This window comes from Rhizoctonia solani, chromosome 6, assembly GCF_016906535.1.
Source record: "Rhizoctonia solani chromosome 6, complete sequence".
Taxonomy (NCBI): Eukaryota; Fungi; Basidiomycota; class Agaricomycetes; order Cantharellales; family Ceratobasidiaceae; genus Rhizoctonia; species Rhizoctonia solani.
Window position 1 is genome coordinate 2057810 of NC_057375.1, and position 26051 is coordinate 2083860.

General features: G+C 49.3%; 12 protein-coding genes and 1 non-coding gene across 13 annotated transcripts; 4 read left to right on the top strand and 9 right to left on the bottom strand.

Annotated features, from left to right (window-relative positions):
- Positions 1 to 834: 834 nt before the first annotated feature.
- Positions 835 to 2201, top strand: RhiXN_06065 (RTA1-like protein; the record flags this gene model as incomplete). Its single annotated transcript, XM_043325881.1, has 9 exons — positions 835 to 931; positions 999 to 1163; positions 1222 to 1307; positions 1362 to 1451; positions 1509 to 1521; positions 1574 to 1650; positions 1708 to 1890; positions 1939 to 2054; positions 2105 to 2201. 9 exons carry the CDS (start codon positions 835 to 837, stop codon positions 2199 to 2201), a joined length of 924 nt encoding a protein of 307 aa, XP_043181313.1.
- Positions 2202 to 3059: 858 nt separating this feature from the next.
- Positions 3060 to 3882, top strand: RhiXN_06066 (GNAT family acetyltransferase; the record flags this gene model as incomplete). The annotated part of the gene is made up of 5 exons (XM_043325882.1): positions 3060 to 3193; positions 3251 to 3269; positions 3323 to 3452; positions 3501 to 3556; positions 3610 to 3882. 5 exons carry the CDS (start codon positions 3060 to 3062, stop codon positions 3880 to 3882), a joined length of 612 nt encoding a protein of 203 aa, XP_043181314.1.
- Positions 3883 to 5142: 1260 nt separating this feature from the next.
- On the top strand, positions 5143 to 6802 carry RhiXN_06067 (cytochrome P450 family protein; the record flags this gene model as incomplete). Its single annotated transcript, XM_043325883.1, has 11 exons — positions 5143 to 5221; positions 5270 to 5339; positions 5402 to 5552; positions 5614 to 5695; positions 5748 to 5814; positions 5866 to 5898; positions 5947 to 6239; positions 6299 to 6401; positions 6454 to 6486; positions 6543 to 6571; positions 6630 to 6802. The coding sequence occupies 11 exons, from the start codon at positions 5143 to 5145 to the stop codon at positions 6800 to 6802; spliced, it is 1113 nt and encodes a 370-aa protein (XP_043181315.1).
- Positions 6803 to 7021: 219 nt separating this feature from the next.
- On the bottom strand, positions 7022 to 7136 carry RhiXN_12388. Its single transcript has one exon. It is a non-coding gene; the product is annotated as a tRNA-Leu (tRNA).
- Positions 7137 to 7706: 570 nt separating this feature from the next.
- Positions 7707 to 8234, bottom strand: RhiXN_06068 (autophagy-related protein 13; the record flags this gene model as incomplete). The annotated part of the gene is made up of 1 exon (XM_043325884.1): positions 7707 to 8234. One exon carries the CDS (start codon positions 8232 to 8234, stop codon positions 7707 to 7709), a length of 528 nt encoding a protein of 175 aa, XP_043181316.1.
- Positions 8235 to 8472: 238 nt separating this feature from the next.
- RhiXN_06069 (autophagy-related protein 13) lies at positions 8473 to 10952 on the bottom strand (the record flags this gene model as incomplete). The annotated part of the gene is made up of 4 exons (XM_043325885.1): positions 8473 to 8808; positions 9153 to 10243; positions 10300 to 10759; positions 10833 to 10952. 4 exons carry the CDS (start codon positions 10950 to 10952, stop codon positions 8473 to 8475), a joined length of 2007 nt encoding a protein of 668 aa, XP_043181317.1.
- Positions 10953 to 12839: 1887 nt separating this feature from the next.
- RhiXN_06070 (cupin domain-containing protein) lies at positions 12840 to 14226 on the bottom strand (the record flags this gene model as incomplete). Its single annotated transcript, XM_043325886.1, has 5 exons — positions 12840 to 13379; positions 13439 to 13513; positions 13575 to 13968; positions 14055 to 14150; positions 14201 to 14226. 5 exons carry the CDS (start codon positions 14224 to 14226, stop codon positions 12840 to 12842), a joined length of 1131 nt encoding a protein of 376 aa, XP_043181318.1.
- Positions 14227 to 14965: 739 nt separating this feature from the next.
- On the bottom strand, positions 14966 to 15821 carry RhiXN_06071 (cupin domain-containing protein; the record flags this gene model as incomplete). The annotated part of the gene is made up of 4 exons (XM_043325887.1): positions 14966 to 15094; positions 15153 to 15409; positions 15466 to 15766; positions 15819 to 15821. 4 exons carry the CDS (start codon positions 15819 to 15821, stop codon positions 14966 to 14968), a joined length of 690 nt encoding a protein of 229 aa, XP_043181319.1.
- Positions 15822 to 15883: 62 nt separating this feature from the next.
- Positions 15884 to 16318, bottom strand: RhiXN_06072 (cupin domain-containing protein; the record flags this gene model as incomplete). The annotated part of the gene is made up of 1 exon (XM_043325888.1): positions 15884 to 16318. One exon carries the CDS (start codon positions 16316 to 16318, stop codon positions 15884 to 15886), a length of 435 nt encoding a protein of 144 aa, XP_043181320.1.
- A 1653-nt stretch (positions 16319 to 17971) lies between these two features.
- RhiXN_06073 (uncharacterized protein) lies at positions 17972 to 18835 on the top strand (the record flags this gene model as incomplete). Its single annotated transcript, XM_043325889.1, has 6 exons — positions 17972 to 18091; positions 18149 to 18231; positions 18289 to 18384; positions 18447 to 18525; positions 18579 to 18695; positions 18773 to 18835. The coding sequence occupies 6 exons, from the start codon at positions 17972 to 17974 to the stop codon at positions 18833 to 18835; spliced, it is 558 nt and encodes a 185-aa protein (XP_043181321.1).
- Positions 18836 to 19228: 393 nt separating this feature from the next.
- RhiXN_06074 (uncharacterized protein) lies at positions 19229 to 21890 on the bottom strand (the record flags this gene model as incomplete). The annotated part of the gene is made up of 5 exons (XM_043325890.1): positions 19229 to 19334; positions 19455 to 19624; positions 19902 to 20159; positions 20207 to 20659; positions 21774 to 21890. 5 exons carry the CDS (start codon positions 21888 to 21890, stop codon positions 19229 to 19231), a joined length of 1104 nt encoding a protein of 367 aa, XP_043181322.1.
- A 1346-nt stretch (positions 21891 to 23236) lies between these two features.
- On the bottom strand, positions 23237 to 23595 carry RhiXN_06075 (uncharacterized protein; the record flags this gene model as incomplete). The annotated part of the gene is made up of 3 exons (XM_043325891.1): positions 23237 to 23290; positions 23342 to 23410; positions 23464 to 23595. 3 exons carry the CDS (start codon positions 23593 to 23595, stop codon positions 23237 to 23239), a joined length of 255 nt encoding a protein of 84 aa, XP_043181323.1.
- Positions 23596 to 25466: 1871 nt separating this feature from the next.
- On the bottom strand, positions 25467 to 25936 carry RhiXN_06076 (uncharacterized protein; the record flags this gene model as incomplete). Its single annotated transcript, XM_043325892.1, has 3 exons — positions 25467 to 25483; positions 25533 to 25660; positions 25740 to 25936. The coding sequence occupies 3 exons, from the start codon at positions 25934 to 25936 to the stop codon at positions 25467 to 25469; spliced, it is 342 nt and encodes a 113-aa protein (XP_043181324.1).
- Between the last annotated feature and the right edge of the window lie 115 nt (positions 25937 to 26051).

Consider the following 26051-nt stretch of genomic DNA (forward strand, 5'->3'; position numbering starts at 1 on the left):
GTGTATTAATTGTTCCATTTTGTCAGTGAGAAATTAAGCGAAGGGTGGTTGTAGCCGTCTGTACACTATGGTAGTTAAGCTCAAAGCGAGCGCCTATCATGACTACTCCTCTCCTGGGGCTGGGGCCTACCAGAAAAGAAGTAGTTTACCTCATAATCCTCTGTGCTTAAATTCAGCTAATCCGCCATTACAGATCCTGATAGAACTTTTCTAATTGTTGGCATAAACATATAGCCATTTCTTATCAGCGTAAACTCGAGTAATCCGTTATCACCCGTCGTTGAAGGTCTGGTGACCTACCATCCCATATGCATGTGCATGCCTATCTATGGCGCTAAATTCTCGGGTCCACTGGACAAATCCCGGCCTCGAAACCGTGCAACCTACGTTATTTCACAGCACTGATGAGGTGGGGGGTATGACCAATGATCAGCATTCTTATTTGCACAATTACTTTTACACCTTCAGTCCTCGGCCCGTAGAAGGATCTGACGTCCTATGCTACACTCACCGCAGCCAAGGCGATGTGAGCACTGCCCCCGTAGATGCAGATATGCGCAGTGTAGTGACGCCTATCCTTCTCCCAATTGGTACTTTGCCCCCTTTTCAAATTCAGAAGCAGGTAGCGGAGAACCAAAGAACCATTCAACGGTGACTGTAATTAAGATTTTTTTGTACTCGGTGCGTGTTGTTGATGGCGCAACGCGCGCATCACAGTATGCCTCCGCAGAGTCGAGTTCTAATCTAACCATGGTCCACAGTAATACTTATAAATTGTATTGGGAAGGAGAATGAAACCCAACATCATCTCTCCTACTGTAGATCTCAACGACAATGTCTATTATTTCTTCTTTTTTAGCTCCGGTATTTCTCAGCATTTTGGCCCATAGCTCGTACGCATTAGCCAGTGAAGATACAGCAGGTATTCTGCGTAAGTTGATTGACACATATTCTCTGATTCTGAATTGAGAGAGCTCACTCTATCGCTCGCTATCTAGCTCTCGCATATACTCCCAATAAGCCTGTTGCGATCGTGGCAGGCGCTCTTTACATGTTGGCCGCGTGCGCCATGCTGGCGTGGTTTTCGAGACATAGGGGTTATTACATGCTCCCCTTTGTTTTTGGTGCCATCCTCTATGGACTTGGACTTTTCCTTAGAATTCGTATGTGTAATCTCAAGGGAAGACGCAAGCGGAAGTCTAATCGACTTCTTGTTTATAGCGTACTCTGACGATCTTCATAATATGAGCCTGTATGCGGCCATGGATTACCTTATCCTCATTTCTATCTCTTTCTTTTTATTCGGGGTAAGCAACCATATCTCTTACTAGAGCCCAATTGACTTGAATTTTTTTTCTTAGGCGTACACCCTTCTCGGTCGACTCGCCGTTCATTTAGATGCCGTCGAGCTCCTAGTAATAAAACCTGACTTGTTGACGAATCTGTTAATGGTGAGTCATCCAGATAAGTAATCTCATAGATCTGTGCGCTTATTTATCTGTGCAAAGGGATATCAATTTGGTATATGTGCTCTTATAATTAGGTTAACCATTACGCTTACATACGATCACAGCTGCATTTCTGCTTACCGCGGTTGGCGGTGGTATGAAGGCATCCTCGGCCCTAGACATCATCAAAGTCGGCTCCAAGGTCAGTGATCTTCGTCCCACCTTGGCGGGTTACACTAGCTCATGATCAATTCAACAGCTTATTATTGCTGGCATACTCGTCCAGTTTGTTGGACTCGCTGTATATCTAGGGCTGCTCATTAATTTCGTGTACCGGATATGGTCACGTCGTAAGGAGCAGTGGAACAACCGTCCTAATGGGTTCCTGGGAAACTGGCTCGGGGTGGCTGCCATGACTGGTGTTTGTTGCCAAAACTTGATGGTATGTGTCGCCTAATAGTCTTGGGCCATGTCTCTAATCCTCTGGCAGATCCCGCTTATATATCGAGTAACCGCAATTGGGCTTGGACGAAATGGCGCGCTCTCCCGTAAAGAATACTACTTTTACACATCGGAAGTAATGACTCTCTGGGGAGGTGTTCTCGTGTAAGTCAAGAACCATCGTCTACTTAGTATCCTCTAACTATATCATGCAGCATCTTCTTGATGGCTTGGCCTCCACGAATTTTCAGCAGGCCTTGTGCAAAGGGGCAGATGACCGAGTTGTCTTTGATTAGTTCGGGTTCAAAGTAGTCACTCAGAGTTCCGTAGTTTGTTGGGTAGCTATATTTATACGTACTTGATGTGCGAAGTTTACCATATGCTCTAGTATTACGGACTTTTTAAAAAGCATTTTTATCTTGGTCTGATTATGTCATCCTTATTTCTTCATAGGCATCATGTTCTAGTTCATCATGTATTTATATGCCAAGTGGCATCTTAAGCCTGTCCATCTTCTCCGCGGGCCGTGAACCCTGATCATTTTAGCCTCCTTGGGCTCTAGTCCATAACTTATCTACCTCAATCAACTACACATTGGTTTACTATATGGCACATTGCCAGATGTTTTATGTTGCCGCTTGGTAGCTATATCTGAACATAACTTACCGTTGTTGACTTTGGGCACCAAAAAGCTATTCAATTCCACCTTTACTTTAGATAAGCATATCTTGTAGAGAATGTTTCTAATCGCGAAGACAACGAGGATAGGCCGAGTAGTCGCGGATGCGGCTCACTGATGGTTGCAATCCAAAAAGATGCAATACCATATCACTGTACCAATCGGCACCTTCGGCTTTCCTAAATATTTTTGGTGTATATGCACACCGTATCACTCTCGTCTTCGTCCTCGTTTGTTTTGTGCTTGGTAATAGGTATCAAATGAACGATGCATAAATGAATGACCAGCTTCTTTAGGGTCCTACTTGTTCAATCAAACACGTGACTTGCCCTTTCTGTTGCATCTTGCGCATCGATCCTTCTCCGGTCTCGAACGGCTCTTTCGTCTCTAGTGAGGTGGGTCGCTCAAGCGTGGGAGCTTCTCTCTGGACTCTATATATAAGTGGCCCAAAGTATACTGTGGATTATATCACGATTGTTGCGACTTAAACTATGGATACTTTCAATGGAATCAACTATCGTCCTTACGCCGGAGAAACCGACCTTCCCGCTATTATGACTCTGGTGCAAGACGGACTGAGCGAGCCTTATGTCATATACACCTATCGATATTTTCTGAGTTCGTGGTAAGTGACCTATATTAGAATGCTTATTATGTCCCTTTGAATAATCACAGGAATTAGGCCTCACCTTGCTTTCATGGTCAGCACTTACAGAATTTAACGAGAAAATTATTATGTTACATCAATATTTAGGCCCATGACCTAGGATCCGGAGAACCTGTAGGCGCTATAGTATGTAAACAAGATTCACATCGCGGAAAGGCCGAACGAGGTTATATTGCCATGCTGGTTGTTGGTGGCGCTTGGCGTAAACGGGGCATAGGTTCGGAATAATATCCGCCCAAAGCTCTTCTCCTGAAGCGGATTTTAGCTCGACACCTTGTAGAACTTTCTATCGATGCGATGACTGCGAACGGTGCAGACGAGGTGAGGGACCCTATGAATCGTGCTAGCTCAGTTACTCCATTACGTGTCCCTAGGTTGCGCTCGAAACGGAATTCGACAATACTCCTGCTCTTGCACTCTATTCGGCTCTAGGATTTCTTAGAGAAAAGCGACTGTTCCGGTTCTACATGAACGGAAAAGACGCATTTCGATTGATCAAGCCCTTACGAAGAGTTGGTCATACAACTGACAATGTAGCTGAACAACTTAGGGAATCCTGGGACGGGGAATGGAGAGAAACCGGATATGTTTTTGCTCCACTTTCTCCGAGGCCTACACCAGCTCCTCTAGGACTGTTGTATACTTGATAATGGTTCGGTATTATGCGCATTAACTCTTACCATCTCCAGCCCAGAAACAAACTGGATGAGATTTTTTATAGCCTGACTCTCTTGTATCGAATATTCGAACGGGTTCTATGATTATAATGTCTCACCTTTACAAAAGCATTTTCAAGTTTGGACTATTACGACTGGCTTTGGCAGTTAATTCTGTCTTAGCAATCACGGCGCTAACTCGAACCCGGCGGCCGGGGTCAAGTATAGCTCCACCAGCGCCCCGCGCGGCGCGCGCAACAGTATAGAAATCGCGCGCGCGGACTTGTGTTATATAGCCTCCCCCGATCCACTCCCAGTGCAACCCCCCAATTAATACTTCTCTTCTTGCTTGTCCAAAGACGCTTGTCTCGAACCATTGATACACTTCATGGAATTCGATCAATTTATTACCAGATTCTTCGTATGGTCGATAGGGAGCCTGGTTATATACGTAATGGGTTGTATACTCTCTCCCGCTGGATATTATTTTGCGTGTAAAAAACTCGGCAGTAAGCATTACATTGCATTGATATCCAGCTTCACCTAGGATAAGCTAAGCCATTGTCTTAGCCCGGTTACGGCACCTGTTTTTACGGATGAATGTACGCAGTACGAACAAGGTGTGCTGGAATGTGTCTAATAAGAGCAACTGAGCCGCCCTAACATTTGCGAAAACAAGTTTGTATGCGTTTCAGATCCTCGGGCCCTCCAAGAAATACTGGTGAAGGAGCATGACGCTGTTTTCACGCATGCGCCAGGGCATCTCGAGTGCGTCAGGCTTGAATCATTTCCATTTTTGGCAGGCTTAACACATGAAGCAGAGTCAATAATCTTATTTTTGGCCCAGGGCTTTTCGGAATCTCCGGTGAGACGAACAATTTAGCGATTGTTTGTCGCTAACACCTATGACCTATCAGGTATCAGACACAAGCTGCAGCGAAAGGTGAGTGCTAAGCTGAATTGATATCTGTGTGACTACTAAAATCTTTCATGGACAGGCCCTAAATCCCGTGTTCACAAGTCTCCATGTAAAGTCCAGTGCGTAATCTCAATCCAAACGAGTATTATAAGTAACATAATATGTGTAGTGGTAAGACCTTGAAGTCATGTTTCCGTCAATATTAGCGGACCTGATACGCGTGTAGTCTTCGACGATGGAGGCAGTGGCATACGAAGTAAGCCGCTTGAAACTACACTTCTTAAATTAGTCGCCTAATGTCAAAATAGTTGATAGACACAATAATTTCGACCATGAATGGCGCTGATAGGAAGGAGATCAATATGCTTGAATGGTGCAAGGTGACCACTCTAGAGGCCATCGGCCAGGCTGGTTAGTACCTACCCGAGCACTTGCTATGGTATCTCTCAAATTTCTTAGGCTTCGGATATTCATTCGGCGCCCTAAAGGACAACCATTCACCTTATATTGATACGATGAAGAACGTCATGTGAGTCTCTTGCAACCTCCAGTATCATTGATAAGTTATTGGACCTTAAAAATGGCCCCTAGTCCCACCTTTTCTTCGTTGTTCAGGTTAAAGGGGTACATAGGCCCAATGTTTCGCCTGATTCCAAGAAGTCTATCGCGAGCTGTGGCTAAATGGGTCCCAAGCGGCTGCATTCAGCGTATTGGGGAAATGATCGATACCCAGGCCAAGTACGTAAGTTTGCTTCAATCTTTCTGGTATAAGTATGATGCAGATAGAATTAACTTGGCGTTAGTCGAGCGACATCTTAGAGAGCGGGAAAGCTACTTTGTCCGATAGTACCAGAGGCGAATCTTATGACATACTATCTACTTTGAGTACGCCTATTTTCTCTCGCGTAAAGCGTTGAATCGACTCACTAGCGAAAAGTTCGGACCAATGCACACGCAAAAGAAGAAGATAAACTTTCAGAAGACCAACTGCGGGGACAAATCAAGTAAGCTAACGTATCCGGTGATATGGGTTGATAGTTGATATTTGGCAATAGTACTATCGTGTTTGCGGGTTTTGAAACGACCAGGTAAATGATTCAGGTTTATTTTTCTAGCCGAATTCAAAGCGTTTGCAGCTCATCGCTTGCACGAACCATCCATTTTCTTGCCGAACATCCACATATTCAGGATCAACTCCGCGAGGAACTTCAGGCCGCACGTGCGGATCTTCGGGACTGTGATACACTCCCTTACCTGGACGCTATAGTCAGAGAAACACTCAGACTGTTTCCTCCAGTACCCACGATTGAACGGTATGCATCCAAAGACTGGGTTGTTCCCTTGCGATATCCTACTCAAGATAACGAACGACAAATATACATCGAGAAAGGCACGCGGCTGCTCCTTTCTTTGAGCCGTGCCAACCGATGTAGGCAAGTGATTTTCTCATGTTCTGATAACAAAAGTTAACTTGTTCATTTTCTAGAGATACATGGGGTGACGATGCGGAAGAGTTTCGTCCAGAGAGATGGCTAAATTCATTGCCACAATCGGTATCCAAAGGTGGGATACCAGGGGTTTACTCGTCGATGTAAGTGAACCCCATAGTTTCTAATTTGGGAGTGCTGATGCAAAACTCCTAGGATGACCTTTGGAGCAGGACCTAGGTCATGCATGTAAGTCTGTTTATCACCGAAGGGAACATATACCTGATATGCCTGTGCGAATAAAGTGGCTACAAGTTTGCTGTTTTGGAGTTGAGTATGTATATCAGTTTCAAGCAAAGGCATGATCAAAACCTGATCTTGGAGTCGTTCAGAAATCATTCTCGCACGACTCGTCGAGACTTTCCGGTTCGCGCCGGGACAGCAACCTGTCGAGTGGCGCAACTTGGGATTCATGAGCCCCCATGTTACGAGTAAAGGAGAAGACGGGACGGTAGTGTTGGACAAAGCACCTTCACTTCCTCTGTCCGTATCAATACTTCGGTAGCCTGTATATTAGTCTTTCCCATATTTGTAATCTGAAGTTGTATTTCTATCTGACTCGAGGACTCTCGAACCGTGGAAGGGTGGGAGTTAGGTCACCCTCAAATTCAACCCACGATAAAGTAACAGGAATGCATGAAAAGTCTCACGCATACATTACTACGAGCATGATACACCATGCTGGTGGTATATGCATATAGTTAAAAAGCCCATCAAAAGTAGATGACATGAGTGCGATTTGAACGCACGCGGGATAAATCCCAACGCAATTAGAGCCTGTTTTTCCAGGCCAAGCAAATGCTTGAGTGCGTCGCCTTAGACCGCTCGGCCATCATGCCTAATTGTAGGGTCGAGAGGGTGAGGTGTGCCCAGGTGGGAGGGAGGATAGCGATTTCATTACGAGCAATTTTGAAATTTGCTCGTGGACCTTAGACACTATATGGATGGTTGTCAAACTTCACGCAAGTACGATTAGGATACCTAAATAAATAGCCATCATCCTTATTACATCCATTGCATCTATATACAAGCGCTTATTTACAGACGCAAAACCAGGCTCCTCAAATCTCTCACAGCCTAGCAAAGGTCACAATACCTTTCTCCCAGCAAGCAGTGTAAAAAATCGAGTACGCCAAGAAACCATAGCGAGACGAATCAAATCATGAAGAGTGGTGGAGAGTAAGTATAGAGAGCAGAAAAAGAAAAGAGAAGAATCGTCAATGGAACGAGAAGGAAAATTTACTAGTAGTAGTAATAGTAGAGATACAATTGTACATGCCATGGGGTTAGCCAAAATACTTTGAACAGGGCCGAGGACAAAAGTACATAAAAAAGAGACACATCATTAGACAAGAAATGGAATATTATCGGGTCTTTCGTTAGACTGGATTCGTCATCGGGTATGGGTGTTACCGCCATCCGTTCATTCGCTTGTCCCATTCTCCCCCATCCTTCCACCCGTCGGTATCCCTCCCCGGCCGAACACTTCCTCTCGCTCCAAATCCGAGCCCGCTGCTTTCGCCCAGTTCTAGCCGACCGACCACCTCCTCGGAACCGATTCTTCGAGTCCCCGAACCAGACCCAGAGCCGGAAGATCCGTCCCCGATCCTCGGAGTCGGTTCGAGTCCCAGCCCCCGCGATGCGGGCTCGCGAGGAGAGGCAGGGGCATAGGATGCCTGGAACGACTCCTTCATGCGCTCAATCTCGGCATCGACCTCGTCGCGCCTGGTCAGTAGTGTTCGGTTGCGGCGCGTAAACGAAATCGTGCGTTCACGCTCGTGGGAGGGGGTGAGGGAGCGGCCATGAATAGGGGTAAGAGATGTCGTGCGTGCTCTTTCATGATTAAACGGGGATGCGGTTCGGCCGGTGATAAAAGGAGAGCCAGTGAACAAGGATGAGGGGGCTTCCCGTGGGGCAGCTGTGGGACCCAGCGACATGGTCCTCGTCCGTTCCTCGAGCCCCAATCCCAGTCGTTCTGGCAAGGGGCCAAAACCTCCATGGGCCTACGTTCTCTGGATGTAGATGGTCCCCGGACACCATAGCGGTTATCTATCGACGTTCTGCGCTCCGACGATCCAAATCGCTCCCGAGATCTACTCCTCATCTGCCATGCACTTTCCGCGGGCGAGGGAGGGACGCTTTCCAGCGGTGGAGGCAATGGGCGAGGGGAATCAGTCAGGTTTTGTGCGATTCCTTCATTCGGCCTCGAGCCGAACGGTTGCAGCGATTGTTCATAAGTTCTTCCAAGAGGCGAGAGATGTGGAAGGGCAGAATAGGTTGTGGGCAGCGAGGAAGGAGGAAAGCGTTCGGTTTGAGATATCGAGGGAAAGCGCTCGGTCCGCCGAGGGAACTGCTCTTGAGCGGGCGAGGAAAGAGGGAATTGCTCGGTGGAGATCGCAGTGTCGGTGAGAGTGGGGACCCTTCTGAACCTAGTTGAGGGCGCGTATCGATCTCCTTGATGAATTGCCCGAGATCGTCGTCATCAGCTGCATGGCTGAGATAGGATTGACTCTGTAGATTCCCGGTTGGTAGGACAAAGACACATTTGGACGTCGAGAAAGGATATATCCGATCGAGCGCGAATCGGAGGACGATCATTGGGGTGTTGAATAACCGAATTCGATGAGGAAGCATCGAATATCCGATCATCGAGTTGGATGACGGCACAGGGTCGAGAGGATACAGAGGTTATCAAGGAATACCAAGTTCGTAAGCGAGACGTTGTAAGCCACAAATTAGGCATGTCGAGCCAGGTAGGAGTTCATGGTTTATCAAACAGTCATTGCGGTTCAGGAAAGCAAGGGAACCAAGCTGTTAGTCGACATCGAGTCAAGTATCATACTTGAACAACTCACCCCGATAGTGCTCAACCTCGAGTGGGGACCCGCCCCAGCTCCGCCTCCCTGGCCACCACTCCCAGTGCTTCCAGCATCCACACTCCCTGGTGCGCCTCCCGTACTTCCAGCCCCGAGACTTCCAACCGCAATCGCGCCGACACTACCATTGCCCCCGGCTAATCCTGCGCTTCCCAGACTACTTTCGCTTCTTCCTGGGCGATGACCAAACGAACTCGAATAACGTTTGATCGGTTGGGGTTGGGCGTTTAATCGTGTTCCGTCACCACTATCCATACTTCTGCGCCCATCGCTTTCAGTGCCTCTGGGCGAACTTCCGGTCCCAGCGCCAGCGCCAGCGCTCAGAGGCGAGGTTCCTGTTCCCGCTCCAATCGCTACCGCAATTCCCGCTCTCGGCGATGTTCCCAAACCCAACCCGGGAGTCGTTCGTGGTGAGCCGCCCCCCAAGGGAGACGCGCCCATACCCAGAGTTCGCGGAGACGAAGCCAGAGTCGCGCCTTTGAAAGGATTAATTGTGCCTGATGTCCTTCGTGGCGATGAGGGAGGCCCGGGAGCTAGGCCCGATGGGGTGACTGAGCCACTCACGCTCCCCCGAGTCAAAAGGCTTTCTCGACGAGTCCGTGTGAGTCCCGATGCGCCCCCATAAAAATCGGCCCCTGGGGGCGGACTACGAGGCGTATCTCCACCGGCCGATAGTTGAGAAATGGTCCGCGTGCGAGGAGGAAGTGGGGCAGCCACTGTGCCGGGCGAGGTGCCGGTCCTGGACGCAGGTCGTAAAGGCGACCCTGAGCCTGTTAATGATGCTCGCTGGCGCGTGGCAAGAAGCGTTGGGGTAAAGGCAGGTGAGTCCAGATCGAACTTGGGAGCAGGGGGTGAAGGCGATGCAGGAGATGTTGAACCTCGTCCTGTTCCCGCTCCTCCCGGCGAGGATGGAGTCGCGAGTGCCGAGCTCCACAGACTCTCCAAAGGATCTAGCCTGAATCGTACGTTTGGTCTATACTGAGCACGTAGTGCGATTGCACCCAACGGGGTCACAATCGGCGGGAATGAAAATGTAATTAGGTCGCCTTCGTCTGGTATGAGCTTGTGTGCTGATAAAGATATGAGTTTGCGAGTCAAAAAAAACTCCCATCGAGCTATGACTTACTTAATGCAAGAACTTCCTCGTGCAATGCATCCTCTTCCCGGCCTACGAGAGTAGCTATAACCATGACCCTCATTCCCGAGCCCGGTACAAGCCTTCTATGAAGTTGCCACGCAGGAACATACCTCAACACAGCGTATAAACTTCGCATTAGTGCAATAGCTTGCTTGTACACGGCCGGGTATGGCTCCTCTCCGGCCTGGGCTGAATCGAGCCTAGTCGAACGATCGAGGGAGAGAGACCATTCCTCCAATTGAATCGCACGAGCTTCAGGAGGAATTTCGACTCTTTTCCGTCGCTCCGAGTCGGAAACAAGAACAAGTGCTTGGGCAGGCGATGGTGGACCGAGGACGAGTATACTTCTCACACGCAGCTCAAGAGGCCCACTCGCCGCATTTCCCAGATCCCTCAGTTCCTGCGTAAGCCCCCCAAACCTCCCATCATCCATTACCTCTAGTTGAAACTGGACCAATCAGGTAAGGTCAGCCACAACAAGCTCGAGAGGGTTATCACTTGATAAGACTCTCAACACTCACCCATTTGTCCGGCTTGGCTCCAGACGCAGGTCTTGCGCTCTGGTTCTCGCGGGCATCGCTGATAAGTAATGCAGACTTGACGAACAGCCGGGAGATGATTTGTTCTCCCCTGCCGGCCATCGCTGAATGGTTCCAGTGGAACGCCCCAGTAACCACGTGACAGCTTGCAAACGCGCTCGGAGCAGGGTCTCCGGTGGCTGTGTCTCTGCGTCTGTGTCCATGTGGCTAGATGTTTTATGTGGCTACAGATCTCAACGTAAGCAGTCTTATGTTTCAGGCGACTTGAGTTACGATCACCGGCCACTCTGAGCCAAAACCCTCTTAACCAATTGGCTCTTATATGATTTTCCATCTAGCTCGCAGCCAATCCTATCGTTCTACTGCCCAATGTGGACACTTTCCTGATGTTTCAAAGTTCGATACAATTAATTTACCTTTGGTAGAAGGTTTTGAGCTTACCTTGTCCCTAGAGCCATTATCAGTCGCTCAGAGACCTACTTACACGAGAAACTGGTCCGTAACAGCTGGAGAACAGAGAGGGGTTTACACGTTGTCGCAGGGGGCTTTGTAGGGTTGGCTCAATAAATTCCATAAACCGTTCCGACATTCACGCGCGGAACCCGGAATGGGGGGAAGGACAGCTCCTTTCTTGTAGTACAAGATTGAATAGAGTGTCATTAGCTACGGTCAGGGATTGCAAGGCTCAATACACCAATTCACTCGGTTGAATTAGTTTATTCACATTAAAATCGAGGTGTACAACGCTCTGCAACTCAACGACGCCTTAAAATGACCGGAACACAATTCCGACCTTTTGAGTAACCGTCATTGTTGTACTGTGCGCCTATACAACGAAGCCTCTGAAGTTACATCTCCTACATTCTTGTATCCCGCACTAATTCCAGCTAATACAAAATACCTTCCAGTCGGTGGGCATCAAAAAAGGTTATCATTTCCTGTGTACAGACGACGCCAGAGTGTACTTCCACGCGGCGCAAGTTTGATGATCGTATTCAGCCAGCGTTTGATAATATATGATTGATCCCAGAGATGGCAAATATATGATCCCTCTCCATCCTTTCGACTACCTGATATGGAAAGTCTGGAGGCATCGGTCGTACTTGAAAAGCAGAGTTCTCAAGGCTTGTCATGGATCCAAATTAATAGGAGATTCGCCCCAATTCATTGGCCCCCATAAAAAGGGTCGCAACAAAAAGCAGACGCAACAAAAGCACGCGTGACATTCCAAGAGTCACCCTTACCTCTTCTCCTGTTTCTTTCGTTCTGCCATCTAAATCGCCAAGTTACCGCGATAACCAGCCTATCGCTAGAGGACTGATCTATTTGGTATGCTGGGTGGTACCTCTGGTTCTCGCAGAGTATTGGGGTCTGGATGTTGATTTGAATGCGGGGAAATACAATTGAGCGGGTGATGGCATGTTCACTCACCCTGTCCTATTCTGCGACCCCCTACGCAAGGGTTACGCACGATCAAGCCCCCCTCACCCAAGCCAAACCTAGCAAGACGTGCGATATGACACACACGCGCATAAGGTATCAGAAGGGGAATCATGATATCATTCATGTTCTAGGCCGTTCTGAGATCAACCGCGGTCCAAGCATGTACAGTACAGCGTTCGAAATGAAGATAGATATTCAATGTTATACAAAAATACAATAGGATTCTCTCACAGAAGATAAATACATGTATATAATCATCGAAATGAAGTAATCAAAAGTCTGGACCACAAGTCCTCACAAAACATTCTTACCCCGCAATCAGACGATGGGGCCTCGTCTGAGACCCTCTGCAAACTTCAGCCAGCTCCATCTTCCCCTGTCTAACGCTCCACCTGAGCTTTCCCTCTTACCATGTTTACCACCCACCCTCGCTATCATCCACAAGCCATCAGTACCCCAGATTTTTTTGAGTCTCCCCCCTCCCTCCCTCCACCTCATGAACTCCCTTCATCGGGATAGTGGTGGAGCCAGCATTCCCAAGATAGCTCAAGGTGACATAACATCATCCTTATCCGTGAGATCTACCCCGGATTTAGGCAAAGTTTCTTCTTCTTCATGCACAGTATCCAATGAACTTGCCGGTGCTGGGGATCCGGCTCGCCGAGTAGGCATGGTCCTCAGGGGCGTCTTTTCGTCATCCGCATCTCCATCCTCGTCGTCACGATGCATGACACTGGCATAGTCCGGAGGCGGTGAAGATGGCTTGGGTGCTTCTTCAATGGGCCCGTGATGGATAGTAGAGCGGTTAAACTTTCGAGGACCCCACATGGACGATTCAGTCGAAGTGCGCATGATAGGAGTCGCGGACATGGGCGAGGCCATATCGACATCTTGGATAAATGGAGTCTTCATGAGCGAAAGCGCAACTGAAGGTCGGCGGACGGTGATGTCGGTTGTATCGAGTTGAGGAAGAGGAAGTCCAGAAGTAGAAGCCGAGCGACCTGCACGTCGGCGCCGAGCATTGGGCAGAGGGCCTGAATTAGAGGTATTAGGCGCTTCAGTGATTGAGATAGTAGGGCTACTGGTCTAGAATTAACCAAGCGCGATTAGTGCCAATGACCCCTTTAAAATTAACCTAAACGTACCTCCAACGAGGCAGAGGTCGACTGTTCACCAAAAGAAGATGCACGGCGCCGGCTCCAGTAAATTAGGGCGCTGTTCTACCCCAAAAGACTATTTAATCCCCTATCCAAATTATTCACGCTTGTGACCCGGACTCACATTTCTGGAATAGGGCGTTGACGCAGTTCCTATCTCAGCACTACTCACATCGGCATCTTCGCCCCCACTTTCTCGCTTTCGACGTGCCACAATGACTCCCGCTCGGAGATTGCTTTTGCGTACCGCACGTACACGCCCACTAGTATCAACTTCCATGTCATCGCGCGTTTCTTCTGTTTTTGGCTGGGAATGTAATCGCCGTTTGAGCTGCGCCATTAGAGCTGCGGGGTGGACAGGTTGGTCTTTCCGTTTCTTCCTGAAGTCGAACGGTGGCGGAGAATCCCGCGAGAAGTGAGCGAGCGAGGACCAGGAGATCTCCCACGTCGGTCGGGGTTCTGGGCCTTTGACATCTGAGACTGAGAATCGATGGGTGTATACTCGGGCAGTTGCTCTGCTTGCGCACTTCTCACGTTCGAAAAAGAAAGTGATCCAAGTCAAAAACCTATCCAGATGGCTAAAATTCCGCAACCTTCCACTCACGCGGTCAGCAAAGGGTCGTCTGGAGATACCGAGAGCTGGGAGAACTTTGATTCGAGTCCGGCAATGAATTGACTGAGAATAGGAAACCAAAAGTAACTTTAAATAACGGCAATCCGAGTGTACACAACTTGGAAACGTTCACATACCGTGGTGTGTCTGTAACGGAGGCCATGATTAATTGATATGATCTTCCTGAGTGAAGTAGATGTACCACGCAGTTCTATATCAGAGGAATTCGTTGCGGACGACACGAAGGAGCTCAGTATCGGAGCGGAGTGTATATCGAGGGTGGTGGGCGATGCTAGGGCAACGGCTAGTATCTTTAAGGGCTTGGATAGCGTGCATCATGGCCGGCACGCCCCCAAAGTGTCCCCGATATAGGGCGGGAATGGCAGAGAGCTACATCGATGGGCCAATAGATGGCGCTGGTGTGAAACAGAGCTGCCTCGTTGCGGAAACGTGTTGATATCTGGCCAGACTTTCCCAGTACTATTGACACATAGAATACTTTTTTCAAGCATACATGCATAAGCCACTTGTTGGGAGATGTTTCATATCTTTGTATCAAGCAAGCGAGGCCAACGGGCCGTGGTATCAAACAAAGAGCGGTGTAAAGCGCAAAGCACAGGGACCTAATCACGTGATATTGACCTTTAACCCGGCGGCTCGGATAGTAAATGGGCTGTCTTCAACCTCCACCTTATCAGCCCAACCAAAGTGAGTAAACAGCCCAACTTGCTCCTTATGATGAATAATTTTCTACGATCATCACTTTGATACTGGGATTCGCCAGTAAATGACCAAGTCTGTATACAGACTTAATCTTCTCTCTGAATTCTATTCTGATCATTTTCATTTTCATTAATCTTTCTTACTGAATCTCCCATCTAGATCATCAACAACGACCCCATTCAATGCTTCTTCCCAGTCAATCCGTGTTCTATTTCACCCCACCACCTTCCGCCTTCCCTGGCTACGCGTTCGCGTGCATCCACTACATCATTCGCACATGGGTAGACGACCTTGTCGCCTGGTATATTCTGTATACATACGTTTTCAATATAATAAAATTAATGCACCCCCACAATTGCTACCCACCTCTTCAATAACCAAAATGTCCAGATCTTCCTTGCTTCCTATAGCTGCGGTATTCTTTATTGCCCAGGCCAGCCCAGACCCGCCAGGAAACGCTGCACAATCGCCTTGTCTGATTACGCTCGTCTCGGTTCGTAGTTTAGATCCAGTAGCACGCGCAAAGAGGGTCTCACGGGCGTCCCATACACTAAGTTCGCCCTCCCCTTCAAGGACGTATACTAATGTGTCACCTTGGGCACGCGCCTGGACATCTGGCGGAGCTTGAACGCCATTCGGACCGGACCAAAGACAGCGGGAGCATAGTGGCTTGACAAACCAGGAGGAAGCCGCAACTGCATAACGTCAAATCTTCCTGATAACCCCGTAAAGGCGGAGAGCAAGACAGAACCGGCTCCTGGAACAAACGGACACGGTGCTGGCATAATCTTGGCATGTAATATCCGCCCTGTAGTCGGCCAGAATTCGGCGGGCTTGTGATTAATAGACGTTGGTGGGCCGTATTTGTTCTCCGGATCCGAATATATTGATGAGCTATCTTTGCGAGGTTTGAAAGGCCATCCAGAGTGTTGTCCTTGGGCTCGGGCCGGATGGTCCGTCCACCAACCTAGGCGTTGTCGCTACTTATGTCTCATTTAGACTTACAGCGACAAATTAGGATAGATTACGTACCATCTTATTCGGATGTTCATGCTCTCCCCTTGGGTACCACACCTGATCATTTCTCCCATTTTCGCCTACCACAAGCAAGACCAATGGGCCTCCTTTGACCCGCTCTTCGTAGTCATCTTCCCATCCACCATCTGGTACCCATCTTTAATCAATGCATGCGCCTCTCCAGTGCCTGCTGGAAATCCAACGCAGTCTCCTGGCTCGAGATCATATGTTTCTCCATCGAGCCAAACAAGCCCGGACCCAGATACAACATACACAAATTCGTCTCGGGCACTATGCGCATGAGGAATAGACGACCTAGTCCCATGAGAGAGAGACTCGAGATTGATCCCCCAATGATCGGTATGTAGGCCGAGTTGAGCACCAAGCGTCACAATCGACGTATGCATCTCATCTGGGACGTCATTGCATGGCTTCAAGAGTGAAGGGGCATGTACCAAATACGGCGGTCTCTCGGACGTAGATGGCTTGTGCAAAGTCGAGAAGATGGAAGCCATGGCAGGCACCGTGAACCTGGAGAGTGATCGTGGTATCTGTGTAATCATCTTGGCAAAATCCATATTCGGTTCAAACGTTCATCAATATCATAACCGATGCACTTTATCAGACGCCATTCCGCGGAAACGGAGCACTCGTAAATGCTAAATATGTGATCACTCAAAATGCCTCGGCATGCCATATCTGTTTGCCGATCTGCCCCTGGTCTTGAACAATGGCCAAGGTAACCTTCCAGTCTAGAACTCGGAACGAGGGGTCACAATTAATTGTTCTGAGTTTCATCTTCCGATGTCTCCTCGTCCCGGACGTTAACCCCGTCTGCACATAACTACCGAAGTAAATTTCGACAATTTGTCCCTGGACCTTCAACTTATCGAGCTTCTATGTTCCGGCACCGGTCTTGTCACGATGAATATTCAACACCACAAAGCTATCTCTTTCCCTATCAAGTATTTGGGGCGACCCCAGTACGATCTACAACCCGCTTGCTGCGTACGATTTGCAACATACGCTCGGTGCCAGCAACCTCCACTACATATCTCGTGAACACGAGACTATATTCCGACAGCTCCGAGCACAATAATATCGAACTCGGGTAGAGTTGAACTAGGTTACCGATGGATACTCCGTCATGCTATACACCCGATTGGACGTAATGACAGGATGATCGCTGATGGAGCAATATATTTGGGCCCTGAGCATCGGGGACTCGATGAACACTTGGGTAAATAACCCCTATGTGTTAGTTGTCGGAAGGTAGTTGGCATAGATGGATGAATTGAATACATTTTCCTAGCGGCAACGAGGCAAACTTTCTGCCCGTGAGGTGAGATTGATAAGCCAATAACATAACTGCCTGTCCTGTTCGGCTAGGCAATGCGTACCGAGGAAAATAATGAATCGAACAATGAATGCTGCGCAACTACTGAAGCACATTGCTGATTGTATGCGATGATATACTTGGATTGATGAGACACAATTCTCTTGACTCGCATGCGCGCCACCCCGCAAATCGCAACACCAGCTCTTCATTTTATCGAATGGATAGTTAACGCGCATAGCAACAAATGCCTACCCGATCCAAACGAACATGAAGCGCAGCAACGGGGGAAAGGAAGCACCGACCAGTGCTCTCAGTTGCTCACCAAACTCGAAGGAAGCCGCGTATTATCGAGGTCATGTTATGAGTTCTCCACTATGAGCAGCTTCGATTGTCGCCCTCGTCCAAAGACCGATAGGAAGCATACTTACCGGGAGCGAACAACGGTCATTGTTGAGGCCATCCGTGTATCCGGCTTCGCTCTCATGCCGGTACCTCACAGCATTTACCTTCCATATACGGAATTGGAAATTGATTATAGCAGTACTGGTGTACGTCAGAACAAGTGAGATGACTTGCAATCAACCCGACAAACAGCGGTGCAGACCTAAACTTCGTTTTTTGTTGTTTCCGGAAGTGGGGGAACAGCCCTTGGGTCATGAGCGGCGTAGGAGGTGGTGTAGATCTATGCGTCAACGAGATCATACTTAAGACGGGCGGTCGATACAGCGAATAAACTACAAGCAAAAGGTCTCGAGGCATCAGCTATCTATCTAAAAACCCTAACACGTACTACAACACACTCACTCACATTTTCTCAATCGACGTGAATATGTCTGCAACCAACAACGGCCACACTCAACCAAGCAACGATGTGTACTGGACCACCAACGATCCACGCAACACTGGTGTCATCGGCTACGAGGGGGCCAAGCCTGTCTTTTTCCGCTTCGTGAGTGTCGGAGTCCAAAAGACACGCCAGAAGTGTACTGAGCAAGTTCCCGAATAGGTCACGACGACTACGCTCAACAGCACGCGCACGGTGGTATGGCAGGGGACGAACAACCCGAATGTTGAGCACGAAATCGCCTGGTATGAGTCCCCTCCCCCCGTCTTGACTCACTATACGCGTTCTCAAACGTACTCTAGGCTCGACTGGGACTCGATGAACCACCTCGGTACTGCAACGATTGGTCGATTCCAGACACCAATGACCAACCTCCTTCAGCGCGGAGCGACTCAGAGGTCAGTCGCATTGACCACAGACTCCCGCGTCTCCTCCCTCCTCTAACCTCATTACGACACAGGTGCCGGATCTTCGCTATCCCTGGCGACGGAAGGCGATTTGAATGGCGGCGCAGCGAGAGCAATCCCTGCCACTATGATGTGAGTAGAGTCTGAAAAACGTGTTGTTTGGCTGGTCCTGAGCATGTTGCCAGCTGTACGACACAACCGGCAAGCTATACGCGTCGCACACTGTCTATAGCCAACCCCAACGCTCTGTTGTTGCTGAGCTTAACGCGGTTATGAGCTATTGGTTCAAAGAGGACGAGATGGTGAGTGAGAGCAGGGGAGCCGAATAACGAACCGACGGCGCTTACTCAATTCCTCCCCTTTCTTCCCTTCATTTCAGCTCCTCTTGACTTCTATCATTAGCCTGACAATCAACCGTTGGATCGACCAAAACGGGGCCTAACAAACGCATAAATTTGCACACAGACATAGGCAAAAGGCAGGTAAAGGCGTAAAAAAAACTCTAAGCATACCCCCAATCCCCTTCTCTTTCTTGGTTTCCGGACAAAATCCGGCTGTTATGATCTCTGTTCTGTATCTCGTCTGTACGCTCATTCTCGCCTCGCCCTTCTGTCGTTTCAGCTATCCATTTCATCTTTCGTTCATTCGCCGTTTCGTTCTCGTCCCCCTTGTACTGAGTACTGTGTATTCAGAAGTCTCCCAAGAACACTGTTTCATTCTCTCTCGCAGAAACTCGACTCACAGAAAAAGATAAAACGCTAGGCAACATAAAACTCGACAAATCGTCCCTGTATGCAACCCCCTTCCCCCTACTAATCACATGACCCGGGCCGGGTCAAACCCTACCCTGGCGCCGGCGTTGGAAAAACGCGGTGATGTCTTCTTCGCGAACTTCTCGTCCCGAGTCTGCAAACGGGCGCAAGTACAGCATGAGGTCGTCCCTGCTCCAACGCAAAAAATAAAATAAAATTTAGAGTTGGATGGAGTAAGAAATTTTTTTGACAAGGATGACGAGATGCGTATAAAGCGTGTGGGGGAGTGGTGAGAAACTTAAAACTCACCGCATCGCATTATACGCCCTAATACTGTCCAGCGCTCGTTCATGAGGCAGAGTCGCGAGCGCCCGCATGCCAAGTTCCTCCAGCGAAAGTCCCGCGTCCGGATCCTGGGGTGGTTCGTACGTCTCTTCCTCCTCGAGCAGAAATGGGTGTTTCAACAGAGATGGATAGCACTGGACAGGGAGCGAGTGATTAGGTTAGCATTTGGCGCGGTAAGGGTAGGTCATTAGACTCTGTAGGGCAACTCTGGGGGCACAACAACGTAACCGTCTCGAGAGTCAAGAGGGTTTGACCCAGGCTCCCACGGGTAATTTTTAGTCAATTTGATCCAACCCCTTGGGGAATCATGATTCCGATCTCTCCAGCCCACCCACCCACTCATTCACTCCGACCAACCGACCCGATCCACACCAAGTTCCAAGGGCAAGATTCGTTCAGTCGTGAACTCACCGTTTCGCACCGGCACCATCGCTCTCGCCAACCAGCACTCAGAAACACGTCGCCATATGCGGTCGGGTCGGCAAGAAACGTTTGGGCTAGGCTGTTGATTGGCGGCGCCGTACATCGGGTAGGGGGAATTGGATCGTCTGGGGTAGATGCGGACGTGTCGTTGAATGAGGATGGTGTGTCCGTGGGCGTGGGATTCGGATCTTCCGCCCGAGGTCGTTTGCTGGCTTGCTCGTCTGCACCAGCGTCACTAGCTCGACGCTTCGTCCCGACTTCTTGTCCTTCTCTCCGACAACATCAACCTCTACCTCTTCATCCCACTCCTCGCCCAAGATTCTGAATCCCTCCACACCTCCTTCTGCCGGAACAACCATCCTAAATCCCTTGGTTCCCGCATATCTCTTCACAGTCGGTATCTTTCCAACACAGCTCCCGCAAATAAGCGTTTCATACGAGTCGCCTGGTAATAAAGCCGGCGGCAGGGACGCCGAAGAATAAACAGACTCGGCGTCTTGTTCGTTCCCGTCCTGGGCTGGTGGAGCGTCCTGGATCTGCCCTAGCACTAGTGGAGCATCCCCACTGCGGGCTGGTGGAGCACTCTGGACTTGGGCTCGTTCGGTCTGTTCCGGCGGCGGTCCACCTTGGGTCTGGTCCAGTGGCGCAGGTTGGGCGCCGGACGGAAATGGATCTGCGTCGGACTCTGCCGTTTCCCTAGGAGGAACTCGTTCCCGCAAGTTAAGACACGACTCGTGGAACCAGTCCTAAAAATCCACAACAAAAAAGAAACAATTAATTCGTCGATCATGAACAACGACAAAGAGAGATAGTGAGTGATGGAGGCCCAGACCCCACCCAAGGCACCCATGGCCAATGCGATGTTCGGCGCCAGACAGAAGCACGATTAATTAGTTTGAAAATCGTGCAGTGACCCCCAAATTAAATAAGGATAAAATGTAATGGGCACCCCCGAAACCGAGTCCAAACGAGTCAAACAAATCCCCGTCCCCCAGTACGCGTAAACGGATTTGATTTGGTGTCGGAGTCGCGATCGTGATCGTGATCGTGAGTCGGGGATGCGAGTCGCGCAGACACGTGTAGGGCAGCGCAGCCGAGGGATACGCGTGACCGGATATGGGCATGTACGCAGTCGCGCCCGAACAAGTTCCATCCAGGGCACAAAAAAGAAAAAAGGTACATTCCAAGTCCAAATGTAGATAACAGTCCAGATGTTTCGAGTGTATATCCAAGGGGGGTTGGGGGGTTATGTCGTTCCAGTTCCCGGTTCGAGAATATTCCCAATTGTTTGTTCGGAATGCGCCCCCATTCCAAGCCCGAATGCAGATCGTTGATCCAAGTGTAAATCCCAAGCGGTCGATCCAAACGCAAATCCGACAATAATGATATCCAAATAATTTAACCATTCAAATTAATCCAAAATGAGCCGCAATTCCATCACACCTTTGAGCTTCCCCCCCGCAAAACTCACCTCGCAACTCAGACACTGGACCATGGTCTCTCGCTCCGTCTTGGCATCATATTTCTGGGCACAACGACAAAACCTACCACCGCGAAAAAAGTTTTGAGAATACGCGTTTTCGTGGTTTATGGGCAGTTTAGATGTGGACGGAGCCAGTGGTGAAGGTTTAAGAGAACACCCGTGGCCGAGCCCGCTTGTCGGACAATCACATCGGAAATGCCGTTTTGGAAAGAGCTCGATTTGTTCGTGATCTGGCCGTGAATGTAAATTGTAAATCGTGAATATATGGATCATCCATGTCAGCCATTCCTTCTTTGCTCACCCGCATGACACCCGATCGAGCAGCTCGCGCACACACCCCGACCTTGTCCGTCCGGGCAACTGAGACAAAGGTACACGGCCTGTTTAATATATCCCAAGTCGTACGTGCACTGGCTGAATTCCCCTGGCAAAGCGAGCGAAGCTTCGTGGACAAGCGAAGCCTGGGCGAGAGCGAGATCATGGGGAGTGGTCATTTTGGTTCGTTTATTTTCGTTTTTTCGGTTTTGGTGTGGTGTTGGCGTTGGTTTTGGTTTGAGGGGGTGGGTTTGTTTCGGGGTGAGGGTGAGGTAGGGGGGAAAGTATCTTTTGTTTTTGGTTGGTACGAGATAGCTTCCGTGTGTGCGAGTCGCCCCAGAATAACGAAAACACACCCTTTGACTTATACCTCCGTGCTGGTCCCGAGGGGAGTGCTGAGATAACTCGTACCCCGAGCTTATATCCCCCAAAGTTAATATAAATAGAGACACAGCTTAGACACCACCCAGATTCTAGAACTATTGCAGTGTACAGCAAGAACAAGAGCGGAAACCCCTACTTTTGCACAGACACACACAAAAATGCCTCTTGGGAATATGACAGTTGAGAACAGAAATGACGTTCGAGGGGGAAGGGGTTGCACAGCCATCACGGTCGATCTGGACCCCTACTCCCTTGTTTTGAATTGCTTATGAGATATTTCCTGTTTGGGGTTGCGATGAGGAGTGATTTCCCGTTTTGTCCAAGTCTGGAAGTGGATCATGAATGGGCGAGAAGACCGAGCTGGCGAGTCGCGGTGCGGTGTGTATATGTGGTGCATATTCCGAGGTGGTTGCGGCGCCAGCCTTGTACGGGCGACCATTTACCGAACCTAGGCCCTCTCCATCCCGAGCTGGTCTCTCTGTACAATTTGCAACATCCATTCGCAATCGACACTTTCCATTTCCAAATAACGCCTGGCAAGCCACGTCCCTCCCATTTGATATGTCCGCCGAACAGAGACACGCGACTGCGCGTGAACGGATTTACCAGGTTGAGGGGTATATAGAGATGTACAGTCGGAGTAAAAGAGAGAGAGGAATAATATGAGATGTGTCTGAGATGAGGGAGTTTCAGCTTGGTTGTCTGAGGGTGGACCGGGAGATGCCGAATATTAGTGCCGTGGGGACTTTGGGCTGACTAGGGATCTGCTCTCTTCCCACCTTTGGCGCAAGTTACCCTATTCGTGCTTGTTATGAGGTCGGTCTTGAGAAGAAGGATATAGTTTAGGATACGGTCCAAAAAAGGCAAGTTTCACCAACAAGCATGGAAATTTTATTATATAGCCTGGGACAAGCCACAGTACTTTTTGATTGGTTCACAGGGTAATAGTGATATAGTGTCTAGGGCGAATGGAGGGGGATGCAGAGGTGGTGGATAGCGAGACAACGATGCAGACCGGGGAGAGCCAAAGAAAGCGATGGGATGAGAACAACAAGAAATCTATGCGTATAAATAACCCAAGAGAAGAGAAATAGCAGAAAAGAGAGAAATAGCGGACGGAGCGAAGAGCGCTACAACGTCCTTAGAGATTTCGAGAGCGCATCATGAGCATCTCTTCTTTTGTGGGTTGTTTGCCCTATGTACTCTGTCAGCTCGGAGTCTGTATGACGAAGTCGGATGAACTTACAGATGGCATACCAGAGAGCGCGGATGTACGTCCTGGCCCAGCAGTAGTCTGGCTCAAGCCGCGTTTCAACTGGGAACACAGTCAGTTTACAGTTGAATTAATCTATGTATTATTGAGCTCACCATTTCTTCGGATTCAGCAGCTCGTCCATGGGGCCCAGCATGCAATGGAACATTGCTGATGTTCGTCTGGTATTGCAGATTGTTGAGCGAGGACGAGACAGAGGGGTAAGCCAAGATGTGAGAAGAAGGCATTTTAATCGGATCGAATTAGAGTGGGGTAGAGGAGTAGTAGTAGTAGTAGTTGGTAGTACTATGAGTAGGATAGGAGGAATGACGAGTAGCCATCCAAACCATGGTCGTTTTATGCAACAATCCAAAGCTGGTTCTGGCCTGGCCCCCAGGGTCCGGCATGCAAACGCATGTTCGTCACACGAAACGAAAAAAGACGTGAAAACGTAAAAACAAAAAGCTAATCCGTCCTTGAACAAATTAGTTTCCCGGCCCTGTGAATCGGAGTTGTTTGCCTACCCTAATTTCTACTCTCCCCACTCCCGCTCCCTTGCTCCCTGGCCTTGTGTGGTCTGGACCACATGTCCGCTCCTATTGCACTGTCAGCACACCGTACAGCACAAGAGGAAGGGGGGCAGAGCACTCGAGAACTTGGAGCTCATCGCCCCACACGTCATCTCTGTTCCATCCCCATTCCCTCTCTTCGCTACAGCGTGACACGTGACAAGTCACAGCGTTTAAACCGGATACTTTCTGATCCTCGAGGCGCGAACCAGACCATCGATCGGAACCTGCTTTTTCCGGAAGACGAGTTACAGAGACTTGGGAAACGTATATGTACGCAAACGGAAGGAGCAGTACGTGCACATGGGATCCGTTGTCCGATAGGATTGGAACCTATTGAGAGAAACCTTGTCTGTCTGGGACAAGGCTCGCTCTCCTTGGCCCGTTGGTCGCGATCGCGAAACTCTCTTCGAGCTTGTCTATGACCCTACTTCGGCACATTCCCGCGCGTATATACGTATACACTTTTTTTTTTTGCTCGCTCGATGGCTCGTATAATCAAAAATTCGCTCCAAGATCGTACATAGTCGATATTCAGGATCGGTTTACATATCCTGGGAAACAACTTCTTACGCTTAGGCGAAATCTCTAACAACTAGGTTACCGCACGTCCACCCACCACGGCTGCTGCTTATGTCGTTGTACACTCATCAGGGCGGCCATCCCGGCCGAGAGGCTTCGGACATCTAACGCAAAAGATCGATCATGGCAAGTCGTCTACTAATAATAGCAGTCAAGTTACCGATTTCACGTTGTCTACGTCTATTTCGTGGGCGCTTACCATCCTGGGGCCTCCCACATACGTACACACACAGAGAGTTGCTTCTAATGGGTAGAATTTGTCCCACAAAGTATCGCCGACGGCCTTTTTCTCATCAACCACCACCGTCTTTCACGATGTACATTCTCCGAATTAATCCTTGATCAACAACCCCCCGCACCGATCATTGCTCCACCCTCTCCCGTCGCTCGCGCGCAAATCACCCACCGCCACCACGAACGATGAATCAGCTAGGCTACGGCCAAGCCGGGACTTGCTGTACAAGGCAATATCGCCCTTCAAAGTTCGGACTGCCGAGGCTGAATATCATGCCTCGAGGGAGGGAAAAGAAAGCAGCATTGCGACTGGCAAAGGGATGGAATCAAACGGTAGGCGATACATACAAGCACAGGGACATGACTACCCTAGGGACAGAATGAATACAATCAGATGGCAGGAATAGAACAAGCACAATACCTAAAAAGAAGAACTAAACGATCGCCTTGACAAAACGAAGTAAACACAAACGCCCTAGGGATAACTTAATCCGCAGCCTTTTAGAAGATACAACACGGTGCCCGAGCTCGTCCAGTACCCGGTGGCTATACACGGACAACGCTCTCCGCCTCCAGATACGTGTCCTCCCGGCCCGGTCAGTTCGTGGAGAGTGGTTAGTTCTCATTGGTTGACGATGGGGTTCGTTATAGGAATAAAGAACGACAACATCTCAAACGCAGGATTATCCAGGGATCCACCCTCTCATCCCCCGCACAACCTTGGCCCCACCCCTTTATTTCCCGACCCCGCCTAGCGAGTATGTAAAACTATCTCTTATTGCGTAAAACTCTTATCGTACCAGCTTGTACCCAGTGATCAGCACTCGCCTCTCTTTTTTCGCAAAACACGACCTCCCAGTCTCGCAGTCTCACAACCTCGCACCTAGACTCCAACTTGGGCGGAGGCGATCGATCCTCATCCACTTCCCTGTACATCACAACAATTACACGGTCTGCCCCCTCCTCCCCTCTCTCCCCCGCACAGACATCGCAACTTTCGAATTCACCAGTCGGATGCGTGTACATTTCCCCTAGTTGATAGAAGTGCGTGGTATTTCCCCGGTTGAACGAGTGCGTGCTCGGAGATATCAAAGGCGTGGCAGAACAGGAAGAGGTTCGAGTCTGGAGTACGAAGGCGGAGGAGAGGGGATGCGGGGGCGGTTGATCGATGATCGACTGCCTCCCCCTTGGCTCTTGATCTCATCTTCGTTCACTTCTACTCTCACCCACTCACTCACTCACACTCATACGCCCGTCCAAGCGCATTCTATTTCTTATCTTCGACCTCCTTCTCTCATTTCACTCGCGGCGATCTTCAT